Here is a 22,461-nt window from a genome sequence, read left to right as displayed (position 1 = left end):
CTTCTAACTAAATGAAAAATAATCTCCCCTCTGCCTCCTAATTAATGTGAATTGCTGACACTCAAATTGAGGGGAGATTGTTGGGTTTATTCAAGTGTGAAGTTTCACATTGGATATGCAGAGAAGAGTGAGAGAGTTTATAAGAAGGAAATGCTCATGAACTAATGTCTTACGTTTTGGTTCAAGATGTGGTCTTTCACTTATAACTCTTCACTTTTCTCATACCCATGTAACAATGAAACTCCTCGGTCACAGTCTGATCCAAAACATATGTTTTACATATAGACATAAGTGGAGGCATGCATGTTAATGCTCCTTTCAAATTATATCTTGCATGTGGTTTTTAACCCTAAAGTTTTTATGGTTCTTACTCAACACCCCACCATCCAAACTCAATCACCCACTTCTCTTTTTGTTCCCTTCTTCAATTATTCTTTCTCAATTTCCTGAAATGATTGATTCACATATTGTGGTCGACATGTATTACTGAGAGATAACAATTAAATAATATAAAAATTTATACACAATCATAATATCATTCATTGTTAATTTACATTACTTTTATGTTAATTATCATTAAATCTAACTTAAATAAAATTAACATATATGAACTACTAATAATGTACTTGAAAGTGTAAAAAATTTACATTCACATTATATACATATATATTAAACTATAATTTGATTTGTACTATACAAGGTTATATAGGAAAGTTTAAAAATGTATAAGGTAGAGATTTTTACCATTTCATAATATTATATATTTATCGTTAAGATAAACTATTTTTATTTAAAAGTTAAAATCAATAATTTACAAATGATAGATAATTTATTAAAATTAAATTGTAATTTTTTTCTTGGATGCTAAGTTATGCTTGTGGATATAGTTATTTAAGATGACTTTCAGCGTGAAGTAATTTAAAACGTCACCCTTATATTAAAATATTATAGACTGCCGCCCATCATTCAATGATTACAGGTACACTTTATCATTTATCATTCATTTAGAATATTTCTTTTATTTTGAAAAAGTCAATAATACTTAAATATTAATGGTAGAATGCACTGAAAGTGTATAAAATTCATACACTATAAGCACGTACATTTTTCTCTTACTTTAATATTCTAAATTAAGTGATTTTAGGATTCCATACAAAACTGATTGACTTTTTATAAAAGTTTTTTTGCTGTACAAAGATAAAGAAATTGTATTAAGATAGCACAAAGGTATTAATCCAAACAACAAAAAAAAAAACAATATCCGCAACTTTCAATACAAGAATATTGATCCATACACCAACTAATAATTGATTATTTTGAGATACTGAAGGTTAAAATAATCTGATACAATTTTATGTTGTCTTTTAAGTAATTATTTTAAAAAAACAGGTGACTTTAGAGATAAATAATCTCAACAAACAACCCGATTTTTTTTATTGCTCGCTTCGGACGCAAGGCATTGTCTGATGTAGGATGTAGAAATGCATTTATATTTTATATTTATACAATACAAATAACTCATTATATACACTGACAGTGTAAAGATGTATACAAAGTCAACAATCTAAGTCAGTACAATATCCAATATTTATTTTGATTACTTTTTTCGAAAAGTAATGAGCATATAATATTTTTCTCATATTATAAATACCTTTAAACATTGACAGATATTGGCATGGATTAATTAATACACTCAGTTATGATCACATAGCTATCAATAATTACAAAGTTAAAGTTGCGAGATAGAAAAAAGAAGAAGAAAAAAAGTTAAATTTCCAGGTCTTAAAAAAGTTGAGTATGGTATAAACATATCAATATAGTTGGGAGAATAGTCCTAAGATTTAGTAGGAGGTGTGCGATCTTTTGTTGGAATCTTAATTATAGTACCTAAGAGAATTGTTTTCTCCTAAATACATTAGGTTAATGTAAGGGATGTGTACTTTAACTTTTAAGGTTGCCCACAAACTTGAATTAGCTTAAAAGTGCTTTTATCATTTAAAAAGAAGGAGAGATGAAACCAGCCAATGAAAAAAGTTAAATAGTGCCACAATATTTTGGTAAATATATAAAGCACAATTTCGAGAAATGTATTAGGTTAGATATTTTCTGATGATTGATAAAATACAAATTCTAGAATATTGAATCTCATGATTCTTACATATAATATGAAACAACGATATAAAGTCATACCTAAATTCATGTTCTTTGGTCTACTCATTTGATATACCTTTTGAGAGAGTTTTGGTACAATGATATTTCTCAACCAAATCCTTAATTGTTTTTGGGACCTCCGTTTTCTCTCTGACGGGGAGAGATAAAAACTACGTATGATTTGATGTTTTGGGGATCATAACCGTTCCTTATAGGGTTCCCATTATTTCCTACTTGTCAACCGTTTGGAATCCACTAATTAAGTTCATATTCCTTATGAGTATTACAACTCACTTTTAGAAGTCTTATTGATTCCTGTTGGGAATCCTTCCAAATTGATGTGAAAGTAATACCAATGAATCTTGGTATATGAACCATTGAATAATTCAATGATGGCTATTCCAAGGTCTTGGAATTACTCATTGAGTCTTCAGATTATGAAGTCTAACTTAGAAAGTTGGAGTAACACCTTTTCAAAGTGTCTTGAAAAATATGACATCAATTAATTCTCCACTATGTCTTTATGATGGAGCTTTCCTCTCCTTCACTATATATATAAGGGACTTCTGACGAATATACAACAAGTAAGTGAAAAAACAACATAGAGAGAAAGTGAGAGAGTTTATATCAACATAGTGTGAGATTTGTATTCCTAGTGAGATACTAGAGAGTTTGTATTTCCATCTTTTTTAGGTAAAATTGAGTATTATCTTCTTTGTAAGAGAAAGTCAAATATTGTAATCCTACTTTCTATAGTGGAGATATTTTCTAGACTAGGTCTTGTGGTTGTTTCCTTCTCACTTTGAGGAGGTTTTTCAACGTTAAAATTCTTGGTGTTATTCTTCTATTATTCTCTATTTTCTTTATCCACTTGCTGCTTCTGCAAGTGTCCATTTTATATCACACAGAGGAGAGAATTTGGTTCTGAATTTCCCAACAATTCGATAGACCATCTTAAATAAATAAATAAACAAATAAACGTGAGCTGAAAATTAGCCATTATTATTTATATGGTGCACATGCGTCTCTTTTGCACCTACCAACTGCCATAAACATGTGTATATGCTCATGTAGATGTCTACCTTGTAATTTTCACCAATACAAGTCCTACATCATTTATTTTGTACCTTCAATAGCACGCTTATGCAGATGCATATTAATTATACACACAACTAGTTACAAGATTTAATTATGCTACTTATATGTCTTTGCTTTTTCTAGATAGTGTTTCCATTACCTCAAATGCATGTTGCTATTTTCTTCCATTCACATAAATCGCATGAAAGATCGCATTATAAGCTAATAGAAATGGGTTATTGTCGTAGATCAAAGGCAATGTCGAACAATTAAAAGCTTTTAAAGGGACCATATTACTACTTGCTTGCTATTTGAAGCAAAACAAAGGGTATGCCATAGTTAGGACCCATACCCATGATGAGCCTATGATAGATAGTGTGTGGTGATGATGTATCTTATGATATATATATATAAATAAAAGTAACAATCATCACATAATTTTTATATTCCAAACTTATTGTTTTTATAATTTATTTCATTAATAATTAGTATAAACTTTCACACGTTGCTTTCATTTTTATATAAATACATCATTACTCTTCTACGTATTCCCTTATTTCTATATCCTCTTCTCTTTCTCAACCCGAGAAGAACATACAATAACACATAAAAAACCTCCAACAATTCTGTAATGATTATTAGAGACATAAAATGAGAATTTGGCAAAAAATTTGTGTATATCATATCAACTATCATAAATTATCTTCTTAAATCTTCTCTATCTATTAAATTTATATATTGCATTTCCTATATTAAATGATATAAGATGAATATAATACACTCTATATTAAAATAAAAATAATGTGAGTCGATTGATACAAAGTGTTGGTCGACACCCTAGTAAGTATAAAGTAAAAATGCACGTCTACTAGAAGAAGTAGTTTTCAACTGCATGAGTTAGCAGGCCTCTGCCAAGCACACCTCACACATTTATTTACTTACAAAGATACGGAATTTAATGCCTTAATTTATGCTTAGTTTTATAATTTGGTAGAAGAGAAATTGACACTTTTTATTCATTTGGATAAATATTAACTCGAGTGATGTATATGTGCATATACAATTATTTACTTTTTTGGTACATACATGTACAATAAATTTGATTCAGGTAAATGTTTCTTGGTAAAATCTCAAAATAAAGGTTAGAGAAGTAAAAAGATCACTTTTTGGTTCATCCATAATCAATTCTGTGAACTAGAACCAATTCAAAGATGTTATTAGCAACTATGAGCAATATCCAATGTAAACATATCCATTGAAAAACTCAGCAGGAATGAGTTAGTATATAACGAATGAGGCCCAAATAAAAATGGGCCAACTCTACAGGAATGGTCATACACACTGTTTTTGGGTTTTTCCATACTTTTTTTTGTTTCTCATATATATCCTCGCATTAGAGGCAATCCTGAGCTAAAAACATCTATAAGTATGTGAAGCTAACTCTCCTACTAGTATTTTTTCTATCCACAAAACTCGAACATGAGATCTTGTTTAAGGAAATCATTATATACAATTTCCAATAGCATATACTATCCTATTTTTTTTTTCTTTTTGTATGATTAATGAACATCATAACAAATTTCATAATACTATCCTATCATTAGTCTACTATTGCATTTTAACTATATATGACTTTTAATACTAATTTGTGTAGACAACAATGAAAAGATAATGTGTTGCTTTCTAATAGCCACATAAGAAAATGGAACAATACCATTATGCAAGTTGCAGTGTTCTCTCATTTTTACTTGTCAACACCATAAATCTGCAATATGAAGTATAACAAAGTCATACTCAAATTGAACTTCAAAAAGTAATTCTTATCCACAAATGAGGCACAATATTATATTGAGAAAAAAACAACATAAACTAGTACAATATAAAACTCATATATGATAAGTACTATATTATATTATATAGCACAATATAAAATATATGTACTATTGAATCAACCTGTTCATTGTTGATAGTGAGAATGAGACAACCACTATGCATCACAATGCTGTGGAGTTTTATTTTATGTATCATTAGCTCAATTTATTATACATCATTATCGAATCATATATCACTACACATATAGTTATTGTAATTTTTGTTATAAACTTCAATATTTGTGATGATATCATATTGCATGCTTAATTACTCTGCTTACTGGGTAATTGAAAATGAAAGAAATAGTTAGTGAGAGAAATAGCTTTTATATCAATTAATTTGTATTACTTTTATTTTATTTGATAGCCAATAATTGTTATCGTGACAGATGATTAAAAATCACCTACTTCTTCATCTAATTTATCTTCCTCACCTTCTTTCTTTCAATGCACCTTTATTCAACTTTTGTATTTTTCAACTCTCTTTTTTGAATTGTCAATTTTTTTGCCCTATTACTACTTTTCGAATTATTTTCTGTGTTATTATTTTTTTAGTTTTAAGGGTTTTAGTGGAGTTCTCTGATATATTTATTGTGTGTGATTTTTACAGATCTCTTATGTTCCATGATTTCAGTGTTTTGGAGAAGGGATCCTTATTTATCACTCTCAAGTTTGGTATTGTTTTAGGTTTGTTCTCTCTCACCTTCACTTTTATTGTTTTCTTTTCTGCTTGTGTTCTCATGTGTCTGTGTATTAGATGCATTTCATATCATTTGATTCTTACCTTGTAGCTTCCACAACAAAAATAAAGGAAAGAGAGCAACTTGAACTAAAAATAGGGCAATTAGATTCCCTTGTACAATCACATATATATGTAATACATATAACAAAATACATACCAACAACAAGACGTTCGTCTAGTAGTAAAAGGCTTCACTGGATCCCAAAAGTTAAGAGTTCGATTCTTGTGAGCTCTACTTGTTGGGAGGGGCAGCCATGAGCCCGGAAGGAATTAGTTCCCAAAAAAGTGAGAGGATACCCTTGTAGTACCAAAACAAAATACATGTTTTGTATTTGCTCTCTTTGTTTTTATTTATTTATTTATTTATTTATTTATCTTTGTGATGCAAGTGTAGTCCTTTGGTTAGTAATTTATTTTGATTTTTTGGTTTATTGCTCCTATAGGAACTTAGATTCATGATCAGGTTGGAAACACACCAAAACATTGTTTATGGCAAAAATCTTGAATTGTATGTTCCTTTAGCTTTTAGCTCCATGTGGGGCTTTCTTTTGTGAGAATCTCACTTTTATTTTGTTTTTTTCTTCCAAATTTTGTTCACTTTGTGCTTTACTCTATTTGTTTTATTCTCTTTCATTTCTTGACCACTAAGAATTGATGGAGTTTAAAATAAAGTTTGGTTCATTTGCAGCTCTTCACACTCCTAAGACTTGAAAGTTGTGACATCTTCTTAGTAAGAGTGTAATATTTATCTTTTTAGTGGATTTGATGAGATATTGAGCTCTTGGGCTGTCAGTGTGCTGGAACAAATGTCGTTCCGCAGTATAGTTCGTGATGTAAGGGATGGATTTGGAAGCTTATCAAGGCGGAGTTTTGAAGTTAGGCTTCCAGGCCATAATAGGGGAAAGTCGCGCAATTCAGTACACGAGTTGCAGGAACAAACTCCAGTTATACAGAATAGTCGATGGGCTAGCCTTCCACCCGAGCTTCTTCGTGATGTTATTAAGAGACTGGAAGCAAGTGAGAGAACCTGGCCTGGCCGTAGGAACGTTGTTGCATGTGCGGCTGTGTGCAAGTCGTGGAGAGATATGTGCAAAGAAATTGTCAATAGTCCCGAATTCTGTGGGAAGATTACTTTCCCGATTTCCCTGAAGCAGGTGAGATAATCTCGTACTTCTATTCTGCTGCATCTAAAATATATTTTGAAATAAATGCTTCATTTATATAGTGATATAAAATTGGAAACATGGTCTTATGTTGCACTTTAATGTTTCTTTGATGGTTTTTTCAGCCTGGGTATAGGGATGGACCCATCCAGTGCTTCATCAAGAGAGACAAGTCTAAGATGACATATCACCTCTTCCTTTGCCTTAGTCCTGGTAAACTTTACTTTCTTTTGTTCACACCCAATGCATATGATTTTATCTTATTATCTTTTGTGGTTTATTTGAATTTTTATTACTATTGACACATGGCGTCTAACTTATGCATTTATTTTATTCCTTATCATTCCAAGCTGAGTTGATTTTTCAATGTAGAATTTATATATGTTTCCTTATTTATGATAGAACATTATGACGTTGTTCGATCCATGTAGTCGACCTCACCTAGTGTGATAAAGGCTTGGTTGTTGTTTCCTTGATTTTCGATTCTTCTAAATTGTATATGATCTTCATTTATTTTTGGTGCCACAATAAATTAGATTTTATTGAAAGCTTCCATGCGACAGTACTGTAATTCCCCAAATTAAGTTTTCATTGAAAGTAAGCTCTTGTTTGTCCAAATTAGGTACGAGACCGTTGTTGTTAATATGGCCAAATTGTTTGCTCTGGTCCACTTTTGAGTTTCGGATGTTAATATTGAAGTTCATGATTATAACTACCGGTTAAGAAGCTGCTCAAGGATTGGATGTTGATGCCACTTCTTGCTGTGGTCATATCATCCATTTAAACTTTGTTATGACCATAGTTTCTGAGTAGGTGTATAGTTTTTGCTGCTTGTTAGCAGCACTTGTTCTGAACTCATAATTGTGTTCTTGCAGCCTTGCTTGTTGAAAATGGGAAGTTTCTTCTCTCCGCAAAACGGACAAGACGCACGACTTGCACAGAGTATATCTTATCAATGGATGCAGATAACATATCTAGATCTATTAGCACTTACAATGGAAAACTGAGGTATAGCTTTTTGGGTACACTATTTTTTGGCTGCATGAATCCATTTAGCGCTATTAATCATTGTTTATATTTAGAAGTTCTGTTTTGAATGACTTGGAAAAGATCAAAGGTCATGCATAATTTTGTACCATCTTCCAAAAATTTGAGTGCTAGAAAATTTTATTTCTCTACCTTCCTGCACTGACTTATACTATTATGTTATCTACCTATTGTTTCAGGTCAAATTTTCTCGGTACCAAATTTATAATGAGTGATACACAGCCTCCCTATAACTATGCTCAGCTTTCTCCACCAGGCCGAAGGAGTAGGTTTTATTCGAAAAAGGTTTCTCCAAAGGTCCCTAGTGGCAGCTACAATATAGCCCAGGTCACCTATGAGTTGAATGTCCTCGGTACTAGAGGCCCGCGAAGAATGAACTGCACCATGCACTCAATCCCTGCATCATCCCTTGAGCCTGGTGGCACTGTCCCCGGCAAGCCAGAACTCCTTCCCCGCACCCTCGGCGATTCTTTCGGGAGTATATCCTTGTCAAAATCATTCGACACTTCAACCGAGTTTAGCAGCGCTAGGTTCTCGGATATTATCGGAGCTGGCAAAGAAGAGAAAGAGGGAAAGGTGAGACCCCTAGTTCTTAAGAACAAGTCACCTAGATGGCATGAACAACTGCAGTGTTGGTGCCTCAACTTCAGGGGAAGAGTTAACATCGCCTCTGTCAAGAATTTTCAGCTGATCTCTGCAACATCTAGTGCTACTTCGGGAACAGGTTCTACACTATCTCAGCCAACAACACAGTCTGACCATGACAAGATTATTCTTCAGTTTGGCAGGGTCGGCAAGGATATGTTTACAATGGACTATCGGTACCCTCTCTCTGCATTTCAGGCTTTTGCCATATGCTTGACTAGCTTTGACTCAAAACTGGCATGTGAATAATTATAAGAGATATTTGTGGCAAGAAAAATAGGATCCATTCTCCATCATAGTTATTTATAGGATCTAGAAGCTGCATTAAGTCATTGTACACCTGCATAGTTAAAATGTGAAGTACAAATCAATATGTGTAAAATGTGCCATTATGTTGTCCCTTTCTTGGTTTGTTTTGGTTTTCTTTTCTTCTTTTAAACCTTTCAATGTATATAAAGTTTAAAGTGTATGTGACTTTTCTTCTCTGTTTTGTTCAATGTTGAGAATTTTATTGGTTTTAGTAGGACTTAGATGGGGTGCTAATGCACCATGTCTTTTTTTTATGGGCACCATGTCAAGTGCCTTGAATGGCTTTAGGTTCAATTCATAATACAAGACAAATGTATAAGTTGAAAAAAATAACAAATAAAGATAGAGGATAAACAGGAGTATTTTGCCTACTCTTCTTTTAAATTGAATTATGAACCAGACCGAAAAGAATCATCTCTAATACTGGAAATACAAGTTATTGATTTTGTTTTTGTATTTAAGGGTAAAAGTGGCCATCACACCATCTTTCCTTTGTCAATACCAGATGTTGGGTTCTCCTTTTGTTGTTTTCCTTGTTATTCTGATTGTTGCGTTTTCAAAATTTTGATCTTCATTACAAATGCAACATTACACATTGAGATGTATATGCATTTTCTCCTAAAATTTGTGTAACTTTAAAGATATAATGGTTAAAATGAATAGAGAAAGGTGGTCATCATATACTTGAATTTCAGCAGCAGGTCAAATTTTTGCTTAGTGTAGCCAAGCTAGTGCTGTGAATATTGTTGATCTATGATTTATTTTTTCCCTTTTGCCTACCTTAAGATACAATTTGAAGGTTCAGACATTATGGGATTATTTTGTATCAGCTTTTTAGATGTACAACCATGTATTTTTCTAATTTGTTTTGAACTATTCCATTGAAGTAGTAATGAGATAACATGGGATTGTTTTGATTGTGACTTATGACTTTATGGATACCCTCATCATAGATTGTAACCAAATGTAATGTAGGCTTTTTTCTTTGCTATCTTTCCCCTAAGATGTATGGTCTTTAGAAATGGAACCAAGTCAATTTAAGATCCCAAGTTTCAATGCCTCATTTGACCTTTTCTTTTTTCCCTGTCATAATTTGGAATCATATATTCCAAAAACATGTCTCTAACTCTATCTTATTCCAATAAAACTGTGATACCTAATAAAAAATGAACATGTATGTTTCTCGATACTCAATTTTTTTTAATAGATGTCACAATTTCATTGGATTGAAACAGGGTTAAGGATAATCGATCTGCCCTCCATAACAAAGTGCACATTGTAATATCAATACATGACTAATATGCATTTGTTTGAGCCATTCTTTGAGTGCTTCAATTCCTAGAATGTTTCAAAGGTCAAGAATACTTGGTGCCAAAGGGATGGTAAAATTGAATAATGCTATGTTGTTGGGGGACCAAAGAGATGAATAATATTAATTGTTGTGTGTAGGAGTCAAACAAGAGTAGGAGGGTCCTACCACTATGACCCCATGCTTACATTTACTAACCAATTGGTCATTAAAATATCTTTATAGTTGGGTAGAATAATCAACCTTATCTCCTTATCCCTCCCACATTTATGGCAAAGGATGGGAGTTATTAAATGGTCAAACTTAGAAATCGAGATCATTTATCCCAAAATTTGATGTTTCATTATATATTAATTCTATCAAAAAGTGTTAATTAATTACAAAAAACAATCATAAAAGCTAAAAATATTTTTTATTATTTATTATAATGTAAGTGGCTTTTGACATGGAGATAGGAATTTTTTGAGACACATTATTTTTGTCTCAATCTTAGTCCTCACCCGTTATCTTATTTATGATCATGTCATGTGGTGCATGACATCAAACTGAAGGACGAGATATTTTATTGCTGACCTTTTCTGGAGAAGCAAAAGTGCTGAATAGGATGTAAGAGTATCTCCATAATTTATAATTTTATAAGATAAATTTATTTGAGTCTCACATATTATTGTATAATTTATTACACATTCTCATAAATTAAGAATAATATATAATTTTTCTTCATAATAACAACTATCATTTTTTATATATTTAAATTGTATAATGTAATCAAACTCTTATATTTTATAATAATAAATGTTACTCTTTCCTACTTGTTACCTTTGAAACTTACGTTTTATTATAAGAATAAATATAAAAATGTTTTTGTGCAAGAAATATTATTAAGAAATAAGAATTCTACATTGATAATTTAGTAAAAAATATTCTTATTTCAATAAAATGTTATAAGAATACATCAATGAAGATACTCTAACATGCAATATTGCTGCTTAATCTAGAAAAGAAAAATGATTGTTGGCAGTAAATGTATTCACTGTTGGTAAATATGACTAGAAATTGTCAAAGTTGACATAGTTTTTTTGCATTTTGCTGCAGTTTTGAAAAGCTGGCACCTTCTTAATCAAAATTAATTAATTGTGAAATAGTAGCCATGTAGTTGGAACAAGTGTCTCATATCTGCCCTCTGTCAAATATGTAGACATTTTTGTGCAAGTACACAGAATATTAGGTATACGATAACAAAATTATTTTGGGACAGATGATCTTTCTCTTTAAATACTAAATATTATATCTTTCTATGTTCCATGATTGAGTGTGGTGATAGGAGACTTTTCCCACAGGGATATAACTGGAGTGAGGTGAAATGCTAAATATAAAATCACCTTTAATATTATGTTCAATGTAATGAGATATATAATTAAGTTATGCAAGTGATTACTTAATATCTGTACAAATAATAACTTTTTGTTAATGACTGAATAGAGTGATAGATGAATCTTCATTTATAAAGAATATTATATTTTCTTTATAAAGAAAGGTAGAGTCCTATGTAGGATATAAAGTTTATAAACAATATTATTTTCTTGTAAATATTCGTGAATTTAAACATTTCTAGAAGTTGAAGGAATTTGATCATCATCATATTATAAAACAAATGTTGAAATAACAGTTAAATTTCAAGCATGTTCAATTAAAATCATTGAATTTTTTATTAGCAACCCATCATATAAATGGAAGATCACTACTTTGTTCGACACTAAATGTTTTCAAATATAAATAATTGAAGGCATAAAAAATGTTTAATGGTCAAAAACCTAGCATGCGCATGCATCATAATGTCTTCTTCTTCTTTTTATCCAGTGTCCACCAACTTCACAAGTTTGGGATGCTGTATTATAATGAGTGTCACTCTATGTGTCATAAGATTGTAATCGGTTAAAAAAATATATTTATGTTAGAATTTAATTATCAAGTATTTTTCTGATTAATGATAATTTATGATATATAGAGTGATATAAATTATGATTATGGGAAGTAATCCTGTTTAGGACCACAGTTTGATGCTTAACTTCCAAGTAGTAGAGTGCAATTATTCCCTATCATATGCATCACATGTACTTATAATTAAAGTGGTAATATCTGTCCAAGATCTTTCTGTTCTAATCTTTCAGCTTCAGTATTTAAAATGTATGCACCAATGGTGTAAATGTTTTTTACATTGTTGACAAATTTTCATCATTGATATGTTAATTATCATTGACTTTTAAACAAAAATATTACAAATTAATGGTGAATGATAGAAGGCCATATAAGTGCAATTTTGTTCATAAGTTAAACAAGGAAAGGTGCATATAGTTTAAGTATCAAACTATGTTTATCGATTCCATGGTCTAGGGAAGAACAACACACACGTGAGGTTGTTTAATAATCTTAACAAGGTTTAACGTATTAGATCAAGAAAAATAAAATAAAAAGTTTATCTATATACATTCATGTGTTTGAACTAATATATATATATACTTTGGAAAAGTAATATATTTAGTATTTTAAACGAAAATATATGTAGTTATCCTCAAAAAATTGCTTACGTTAATATCTTAATTTTTTTCTATCTATTACAAATTTAAAAGTATATCAAATTATTATATGAGTATCATACGGTTTAATTTCTATCTTGTGCAAGTATTTTTTACAGTATTTCCAAAATATATATTATTTCACCACTAAAATACTTTGGCTAAGCAATCACATAAATAAAATTAAATCCATTACAGCAACTCCAATATCTTAGGTCATATAAATAATGAAAAATTTGGTGTCTGAGCTGTCCAATTTATTTGATAAAAAACAAAAGAGCTAGCTGCCAGCCAAACTAATGTATGATGAAAATACACATTGAATATTAGATAAAGTTTTCAATTTCTTCAACTTAAAGCCATTCACATTGTGCCAAAATATTGGTTATATCCTCATTTTGTCTGCATCGATATCATCCACAAATGTTATTATGGGCCAAAACATTAGACCATAAGTTTGTAAGTAAAAATTATCTCGATTAAGTAGTTGAAGAAAATCCAAATAGGTGAGATAATATTCTTAATAATATTAAAATCTGAAGTTTTTTTTCAAAAGACATGTCTTTCATATATATATATATATATATATATATATATATATATATATATATATATATATATATATATATATATATATATATATATATATATGAAAGACATGTCTTTTGAAAAAAAACTTCAGATTTTAATATTATTAAGAATATTATCTCACCTATTTGGATTTTCTTCAACTACTTAATCGAGATAATTTTTACTTACAAACTTATGGTCTAATGTTTTGGCCCATAATAACATTTGCCAAACATTTATAATGGATTAGTCTCTTCAAAATAATGTAATGACTTATTTTTCTATTTCTACTAGGAAATAACTTTCATATGATGCAATCTTCATTAGGGATTTAATATTATCAATACTTTTTACATGGTTGTAATAAGTAGTTTTGAAGTTAACAAACTTAAAATGTATTTCTGAAAATGATATTTTGCATTTTTATCGTTGAATCATTGTATATCTGAGCCATAGTTTAAAAAAAAATATATAGTGATGATGCAAGAGAGTTAAGTGTGAGATGAATGTAGTCATATAATGACAAAATAGTTATGAATGAAATGAAAGGGTCCAAAAACCCTTCACATCAGGGTTATATCCGTCAATCCATCACAATAACATAACACATTGCTAATTCTTTGTTTTCTAGAAAGCATCCAATTTTATGAACTAGTCCTCATCGAAGGTGGGTAATAAAAAAACTCATTTTAATATCTCCAATTTTTTACACACAACTAATTATTAAGTTCATGGGTTATTGTAGTTTAACTAAATTTAATATGGATGGATTGAAATTTCTCCGATTCAAAGCGGTCTAATTCCTTATTTAGTTAAGACTATAAATTAAAGTTATTTTTAAACTTAATCAGTGGTCAAATCAGTCAGACTATTCATTCTGGTCCAATTATCATAGCACTCTATTAAACGCTTAATGAAATATCTAAAAAAGAGGTACGAAAAAACGGAAAATGATATATCTCCTACTATATCCTCATATTAATCCTCCTACCCACAAGAAGATGACATGTGTCATAATAAGATATTTTAATTATTAATGATTGATTTACAAGTGACATGTGTCATTTTTTTGTGGGTAGGAGGATTTAGGAGCCGATATAACAAAATATAACAATGCTAAAAAAAAAAAACTATTTTGGTTCATTTTTGTTTTTGCGTATTTGACTTTTTTCCAACTACCATAAAACGCGGTCCAATTGTCCCAAATATAATCCAGCTCCCTTACAATTAGGGTTCCATCTCATTGTCTCTCTTCTCTCTCCATTCATCATTTCCTTCCTCATCCTTTCAATCTTTCTCACTTCGGTTCTAAATTTTCAATATTCAATTTTCCTTAGCTTTAGATTCTAAACAGGTTCTTATTTCTGGGTTTTCAAATAAACTGATAAAAGGTTTCACATATGGAAGGGTCCTTTTCATTTCATGGGTTCAATTTTGTACTTTTGGAAATGGGTATGCGAAATCGGTGTTATTGATTTCTGGGTTTTCAAAATTGAAACTGAAAAAAGATTCAAAATTGGAGAGAATTTGTATTTTTTTTTTAATTTCAGGTGAGGGGTTCAACATAGGCTTTTCAAAATTTGTTCTGTGAAAGTTTGGGGTTTTTGATTCCTGGGTCTTCAAATTGGAGATAAATTTTCGTTCTTTATGAGTTTTTAGAAACTGGGTTTGTGAAATTATATTTGGTATTAAGAAGTGGGAGTGATTCAAAAAGAGAGCTTCTGCAACTTTTGTTTGAGAATGCCTGCGACGGATTCTCAAGGTTCGTCTCCTTCATCATTGTCCCATTTCGGTCGTTCAATTCTGAGTCTCCGTCATCGTGATCATCATCAAGTTCACTCAATGGAAGGGATAAGCTTGGAACTTGAACTTGAATCCTTTCAGCAACACATCACTAACCGTTTACTTGAACTCTCTTCAGTTGATGACATTGATTTTCTTTCTTTGTCATGGGTTCGGAAACTCCTTGACTCATTCATCTGTTGCCATGAGGAATTCAGAGCCATTCTCCAAACCCATAGGGTTCAGATTTTGAGACACCCAATGGATCGCATGATCTCTGATTATTTTGAACGTAGTGTCAAGGCTTTGGATGTTTGCAACGCGATCCGCGATGGGATTGAGCAGATTCGGCAATGGCAGAAGCTGTTGGAGATTGTAGTTTATGCAGTGGGGCCTCAGAGGAGCATTGGTCATGGTCAATTTCGTAGAGCTAAGAAGGCTCTCATTGATTTAGCAATTGGTATGCTTGATGATAAGGAATCTGCTGCTTCTATCGCAAATAGAAACCGATCTTTCGGCCGCAACAATGCTAGCAAAGACCATCATCAGAATCAGAACAATAATGGTAATCATAATATTAGCAACCTTCACCAGCATCACCGGTCATTGGCTCATTTTCGATCGCTTTCATGGAGTGTTTCCAGTACTTGGTCTGCTGCTAAGCAGATCCAAGCAATTGGGTACAACATGTATCCTCCTAAACCAAATGATATTGTTGCAACTAATGGTCTTGCAATGACCGTGTATATCATGAATTCGGTCCTTTTGTTTGTGATGTGGGCACTTGTGGCTGCAATTCCATGCCAGGATCGTGGGTTACAAGTCCAATTTAACACTCCTAAGAATTCCTTGTGGGCTGCTCCGATGTTCTCGCTTCATGACAGGATCACGGACGAGTCGAAGAAGCGTGATCGGAAGAACACTTGTGGCTTGCTCAAAGAGATTCATCAGATTGAGAAATATGCTAGAATGATGAATGAATTTGCTGATTCTGTGCACTTCCCTTTGACAGAAGAGAAGGAAAGGGAGGTTAGGAAGAGAGTGCAGGAAATTTCACAAGTTTGCAATGCTTTAAAAGATGGACTAGACCCGTTGGAGCGCCAAGTGAGGGAGGTGTTCCATAGAATCGTGTGTAGCCGAACTGAAGGGCTTGAAACTCTTGGCAAGCCGAACCATTCCGAGTAACTTATTGCAACAGTACTGGTGCTTAATGGAAGTAGAAGTTGAGTTAATGCAATAGCCTAATTTTGCTTCCATTTCAGTTTACAAAATAGTGGTAAGGGGGGATTCTTGTACTGAAAAGTCATATAAATTGTATAGAATTAAGGATAGTTGAAGTGGATGATGTTGTTTATTTTCCTCCCTGTTGTTTTTGTCTGATGATGTTGGTATTTGTATAAGCAATTTTCTTTTTAACTTCCCGCATCCTTCTTTGTAGCCGATTTTGTTGAGGAATATGTATCAGATACATTTTCTTTTGGTTCATATACTTAAATTGTATTTAGAAAAGCTTTTAATTATAGAATTTTGTAATATTTCCAGTTTCATTAAACTTTATGGGCTAACTATAGAAGATTAGAAGACATTTAGTTACTCAAATTTCTGAAGATTATTTCTGTGTTCTGCAGCCTTTGTTCTGTTTATTCTGTTATTTCTGTCTTATTTGGACCGTTGTTTTTCCATTGCTAAGATTTCACTATTTTGTATTTGATGACAAATGAAAATGTTACCAGTGTTATATATGAATATCTGATGAATATGAGTTTCCAATCAGGTCATTGATGCTGGTTTACTTTGACTTGGTTTATTGCCTTCAAGAATTGTATTCCTTGTCATGTGACTCTAGTTCCTGGTCAAGTTATCTTCCATGCCAAGGAATTCTCATGTTATGACCTTCTGTAATGGTCAATGTATTCTTATGACCTATTGTAATGCCATCTTCATTTACCTTTTGATTTTGAGTAATAATATTTTATGGGAAAAATATTATATTTGTTTTTATTATTAAACATAGCAAAATCTCATGCAGCACATACAATTATGCAAAAGACACAACTTTAGTATTCTATTTACACTATTTTTCTGTCTTTTTAAGCATCATTCATTGTTAAGACATGGGTTTATTGTGGATAGTGCCCCCACATTCTTGGAACTCACGATAATGGATTTGTCTTTCTATCTGTATGCACGTGCTATGTCTGAAACTTGTGTATAAGGTTTTAACTTTGAAGAACACACAATGTTTTATTTAGTGGCAAACCATCTGCCACCTTTCCAGCTCAATACAATTTGAAGAAATGAAGAAATAAAATACTCTGTCCTTTATCTCATCTTCCTACGGATAAAGTTAGTTCTTTTCAGGATGTGTGATTATCCCTCCCAATAGAATTGAATAAACGGTAAACCCTTTAAATAGATCCAGCCAAACAAATGAGACTAGACTAAGTTGATAAATAAATGATTTTTTAAACATATTGTTATGAGTTTGATTACTATTGCATGTATGAATAAACTTTTTGTTGGTGAAAAACAAGAGTCACTTAAGTAATTTCCAAATCCTTTATAAGATCTTTAAACCTCAAAAGGATTAATCTCTTAAGTTTTGGGTAGAAACTCAAGGATAAATGCACATATAAGATTTAAGGATTAAAGGTTGTTCTAATATTATTGTAAAGTATTTTTTTGTTACTATTAGAAGAGCATGAACTAAGACAAAGCATGTTTTAATAAGCTTAAATCAACTACCCTTTCTCACTCTAATATAGTGTATTCCTAGAAAGATAAGAGATACAAGCAAAGTTGATCCTCCTAGAAACAAAGGAGGACAAGGCTTCCATAGTTTTTTGGAACCTCGCTTCTTCACTGGTGGAGCTGCTTCCTCTTCCTTCTTATCTTGAACCATTTCTGATACACTAGTTTGTTCTGGTTCTGGTTTTGGTTCTGGTATCACTCTATCAGCAACCTTTTCTAATTCCTTCACTTCCTCAATTCCAATACCACACACCCCTTTCACCATTTTTGGCATCATAATTGTCAAAACACCATCCTCTTCTTTATACTTCTTAGCTTTGATCCTATCCAAAACAACCCCATCAGGAATTCTAAACTTCTTTCTAAACCCTTTGATTTTCAGCTCTTTCTTGAACGGTATCATTTGCATTTCCTGCACCTCTTTCTCTCCACTCACTGAAATCTCAGTACCATCTTCACTAATATTTATGTCAATGTTCTCTTTCTTATATCCTGCATTTAATTATATGTTAACATACTAAACATCATTAACACATAGTAGTTATGTTATTTGTACGTTTATCTCAATCTCCCATATATATATTTTTATCTTCATTGTATATATGCATTTAAAAATAACTAAGGGAAATACAATTTTGTCCCATTGTTGTCACAGTGTGTTGTACATGAAACATGTTCCTTAACATAGAAAGGAAACAAGAAGAAACCTTTAAGATGTACTATGAGGATAAACATTGCATCAGTTTCTTTAGACAAGAAGAGAGGTCCTGATCTGTCTTTTGCAAATTGAAAATCAGAAATGGAAGTTGTATCATCTCTGGTTCTGGTGATCTTGAGCCCCAACTCAACCTCCATAATATGCTGATCCTTAATTTGTCTTGAAAATAATGAAAGTTTAGTAAAAGGGTGTGTTTCAATATTGTGTTTCTTAGAACAGACCCAATGAAGAGCATTCTTAGAGTATTGTGTTACTGTTTTGTAGATGTAAGAACAAAAGTGTGCAAGTAAAGCATATATTCATTTCTTCATTATACAATACATGTACATAGAGACCTCAAAGTGTTGAGGTCTATTGCTTTTTTGAAACTATTCCTATTGCTTATTACTTCTCCTACCTCAGGGAATCTATTGCTTTTGGGACACTAAAGTATAAAATCAAGAGTAGAAAATATGGTGGTAGTCTAAATAGGGAAAATTTGACACTATATTAGTACTAAATGAGAAGATTGAATAAACTGCAGCGTTATTTGTATTACAAACTCGACATCAAAGTCTAGAAAAGGTAGATATAGGTAGCCTTAACTCACAAACATATAGATTGTCCAAAAAAATACAAATAAGACTTCAACAGAATCAATCAATTTTTGTGTGAATTTGTCTGGTTACTATATGTTTAATACCAATCAAGACTTCAATAGAATCAATCAATTTTTGTGTGAATCATTCACATTTTTGTTACAAATTATACCCATCTCTACATCTTTTATTTCAATTTCAAACAACCTTACCACCTCTTCTAGAGTCTAGACCCATCGACACAACATATACTTTTCCTTTCCAAAGCCAAAGCCAAAGCCAAGTAAAACAAAGACTCCTTGTGCACATTGACAACCACATCCTCATGTTATATTGCGCCAACGACAATTTCTATTTTCCATCCTGGATAACTTTTCTAATGTTGTTGATTATACAATTCATACAAAAAACTTTCAACATCTCTAGTGATGCAAAATTATGACAATGGTAAACAACAGCTCTAACAATAAACATTATAAAACCTCACTTTTGGGGCATTCAAGGTTAGCCAAGCCTCACATAAATGCACTCAACAAACTCCCAAATTGCTGCTTATATAAACCAGCCTTCGTGGAAAAGGGTTACTATAAGTTTAATACCATAAGAAGATCACCCATCGCTTGTGAATATCAAAGCCAGAACAACGATGATGAGCGCAAAGCCAATGGTCACACCCTTAAACAGCTGTGCGTGTCTCATTGCAGTCTGATTCTTGCTCCCTTCACTGCTTAACTCAACCTCTTTGAGAAGCTCCCTCATTTTATCTATGTCTGAGTCCTTTGAAGCTTGGATTAGTCTACTCTGAATCTTCTCAAACTTAGTCGGTTTCCTATCTTGTTGTGACCATATAAAACCAGTCATCTTCCATATAAGGATACCTACATAGATGGCTACAATGCAGTCCACAGAGTAATGATGGCGTTCTCGTATTTCTCTTTGGGCACTGTGAATTACAAGTAGCCATACAAGAGCTGAACTGAAACCACCATATGCTTCCTGAAGCCAAATTTTAAATAGAAAAGTATAGAATTTAGCTCCTACTTTAAAATCAAATGCAGAAATAACCACAAAATTGTATCACAATTCGTGTAGTGAACTTCAAATTTTAGTATCTTACTGTCCATGCCATAGCTGTGAGTACAGCAACTAGCATGTGGCCACTGTATATAAGGTCATTGCAGCCACCTCCAGCTTTCGTTAACAGACTGAACCATGAACCTTCTGATGCAGTGGGTCGCAGAAAATCAATAAGAAAACTCATTGAACCCCAATCTGGCCGGCGGTCACCAATTGGTTGTCCAACGTCAACTAAAAAAGAATAGCATATTAATTTGCACGAGCTTCTCGCAATACCAAAATATCTGTAAGGGTGAACATGCTCGTACAGATGCAGAGGGACTTCATTGTTGATTTAAGGATAAAGCATAAAGTAATAATGTAAAACTAAAATTCATACAATCACAAAGAAGGTCATGATCATATTTCTTATAAGTACACCGAAGTGGCTGAAAGTGCAAATAACTTCTATGTCCAAGATATAATATTTTTCGGTTTTACTTCAAAAATACCCTTTCAGACCAACGGAATTTATGAAGAATTTTTTGTGTGAAGACGATCTTTAATGAGCACTACAAGTCCTGTGAATTTGTTAATATTAAGGGCCACAATATAGGCAACCTAGAAGTAAAATCATTATAGTTTGAGAACAATTAGGAGAACCGAATGAAAAGTAGACTGCATACCATAAGCAATATCTTGCTTTATCACCTGACTGATAGCGTTATGATCCGAGGTATAGGGAACATAATATTTTTGAGCCCAAGGATGAGGATGTTTTGGAACTCTGAACCGAGAAGCAGCACACCAAGGGCGGGGTGATGGCAGAATTGTAGATGCAAATGTTATGGTTCGAAGAAGGCGGCCAATTGCCATAGTAAACATGTATCTCGCACCTAGTCCAAGGCCTGGAGCTCTTATAGAGTCAAATAGAACAGAGAATGCCAGCATCATAAACAACATCAAGTAATGGTGCAATCCAATAACACGAGCTCTTAATATATCAACAATGGCACTAGGAAGTTTCTCATTTAATGCCAGGAACAACCATTGACCAGTGTCTGGAAGTGGATGGTTTTCACTATCAAAAACAAAATAACTAAATAAGTTTTCATATTTCAAAAAAGTGTTAAGTAAGTCTACTTACTTAGTAATGAGAAAATACAACATTATGCAGTAGCAAATAATTCATCAATTTCATAAGTATCAATTTCGTTTCTGATGAAAAATGAGAAAATCATAGTCTACATTTTAAATTAAATTTCCTGCAAGGATACTGTCAAATAAGCAGAGATCTGAAACTTAAAAATTTAAGATCTAAAGACCAAAAAATTTAAAAATAGAAACAAATACTATCTATGAGAACTAAATTAGGAAGTAAAGCATTCCATTTACTTCACTAATAAATCATAATTACATGATTATCTCCTTTAACTATCACCTATTGAATTCATCTTGTCATTTAACGAGTTGATCATAAAGAAACTCCCACAAAACTCAATGTAAACATTGATGAACTGCATTAACTACGTAACCGAACCGCAACCATGAATAGAATGTAATTAAATATCTCAGATCTCGTTATAGCTAATTATGGAAATAATAAATAAATAAACTGAAATTAAAGAAGCAACATGTTTCGAGATTCAAGATATGCCTTAAAATGATATAACAATCTAGATCCGTAAGAACAGAATAACGAAAGAGAACGGAGTTAGTTCCGGCGACAGTTACCGGTGCCAGTCGAGGCCGAGAACGGCGGTGACGGAGCGAACAGAGATGGCCTCGTAGAGGAGAGTGGCGAGCATGAAGATCATGGAGGCAACGAAGGGGATCACCGCACGGAACTCCGCTGACCAGTGGCGGTAGGACGGGACACGCGCCACGGCGGCGATGGCCAGAAGAGACAAAAATGCCGGCTGCAGCCGCGAGTGCAACTTCGGAGAAATGTGACGGAGGTAGTCAACGGTGATGTATAACATGGCGGCGATGCCTAAGCCGGCGTTCCTGAACGCCGACCACCGCATGTTGAAAGGTGAGAGTGGAAGTTGAAGTTTGAATTCTGTTAGTAATTTAGGCCTCATCTTCTAACACTATATACTATATACTTTTCACT

At 32.4% G+C, this 22,461-nt stretch overlaps 4 protein-coding genes across 7 annotated transcripts; 2 read left to right on the top strand and 2 right to left on the bottom strand.

Annotated features, from left to right (window-relative positions):
- On the top strand, nucleotides 5,645–9,125 carry LOC109354860 (tubby-like F-box protein 8). 4 transcript variants are annotated; one of them, XM_019597647.1, is made up of 6 exons: nucleotides 5,645–5,774; nucleotides 6,530–6,995; nucleotides 7,130–7,217; nucleotides 7,880–8,012; nucleotides 8,231–8,962; nucleotides 9,007–9,119. In XM_019597647.1, the coding sequence occupies exons 2-5, from the start codon at nucleotides 6,648–6,650 to the stop codon at nucleotides 8,943–8,945; spliced, it is 1,284 nt and encodes a 427-aa protein (XP_019453192.1). In that variant the 5' UTR covers nucleotides 5,645–5,774; nucleotides 6,530–6,647; the 3' UTR covers nucleotides 8,946–8,962; nucleotides 9,007–9,119. The 4 variants fall into 4 exon arrangements, with proteins under 4 accessions (XP_019453192.1, XP_019453190.1, XP_019453191.1 ...); XM_019597645.1 differs by having other exon boundaries at nucleotides 8,231–9,125; XM_019597646.1 differs by having other exon boundaries at nucleotides 5,648–5,786; nucleotides 8,231–9,125.
- LOC109354601 lies at nucleotides 14,787–16,693 on the top strand. The gene is made up of 2 exons (XM_019597213.1): nucleotides 14,787–15,156; nucleotides 15,189–16,693. Exon 2 carries the CDS (start codon nucleotides 15,201–15,203, stop codon nucleotides 16,425–16,427), a length of 1,227 nt encoding a protein of 408 aa, XP_019452758.1. The 5' UTR covers nucleotides 14,787–15,156; nucleotides 15,189–15,200; the 3' UTR covers nucleotides 16,428–16,693.
- LOC109354602 lies at nucleotides 17,735–19,156 on the bottom strand. The gene is made up of 2 exons (XM_019597214.1): nucleotides 18,701–19,156; nucleotides 17,735–18,485 (listed from the first exon to the last, which is right to left on the bottom strand). Exons 1-2 carry the CDS (start codon nucleotides 18,846–18,848, stop codon nucleotides 17,980–17,982), a joined length of 654 nt encoding a protein of 217 aa, XP_019452759.1. The 5' UTR covers nucleotides 18,849–19,156; the 3' UTR covers nucleotides 17,735–17,979.
- LOC109354600 lies at nucleotides 19,598–22,454 on the bottom strand. The gene is made up of 4 exons (XM_019597212.1): nucleotides 22,080–22,454; nucleotides 21,032–21,426; nucleotides 20,407–20,597; nucleotides 19,598–20,285 (listed from the first exon to the last, which is right to left on the bottom strand). Exons 1-4 carry the CDS (start codon nucleotides 22,427–22,429, stop codon nucleotides 19,899–19,901), a joined length of 1,323 nt encoding a protein of 440 aa, XP_019452757.1. The 5' UTR covers nucleotides 22,430–22,454; the 3' UTR covers nucleotides 19,598–19,898.

The sequence above is a fragment of the Lupinus angustifolius genome, chromosome LG08, assembly GCF_001865875.1.
Source record: "Lupinus angustifolius cultivar Tanjil chromosome LG08, LupAngTanjil_v1.0, whole genome shotgun sequence".
Taxonomy (NCBI): domain Eukaryota; kingdom Viridiplantae; phylum Streptophyta; class Magnoliopsida; order Fabales; family Fabaceae; genus Lupinus; species Lupinus angustifolius.
The sequence above is the reverse complement of the archived record's forward strand: the minus strand, read 5'-3'. Positions and strand labels throughout refer to the sequence as shown.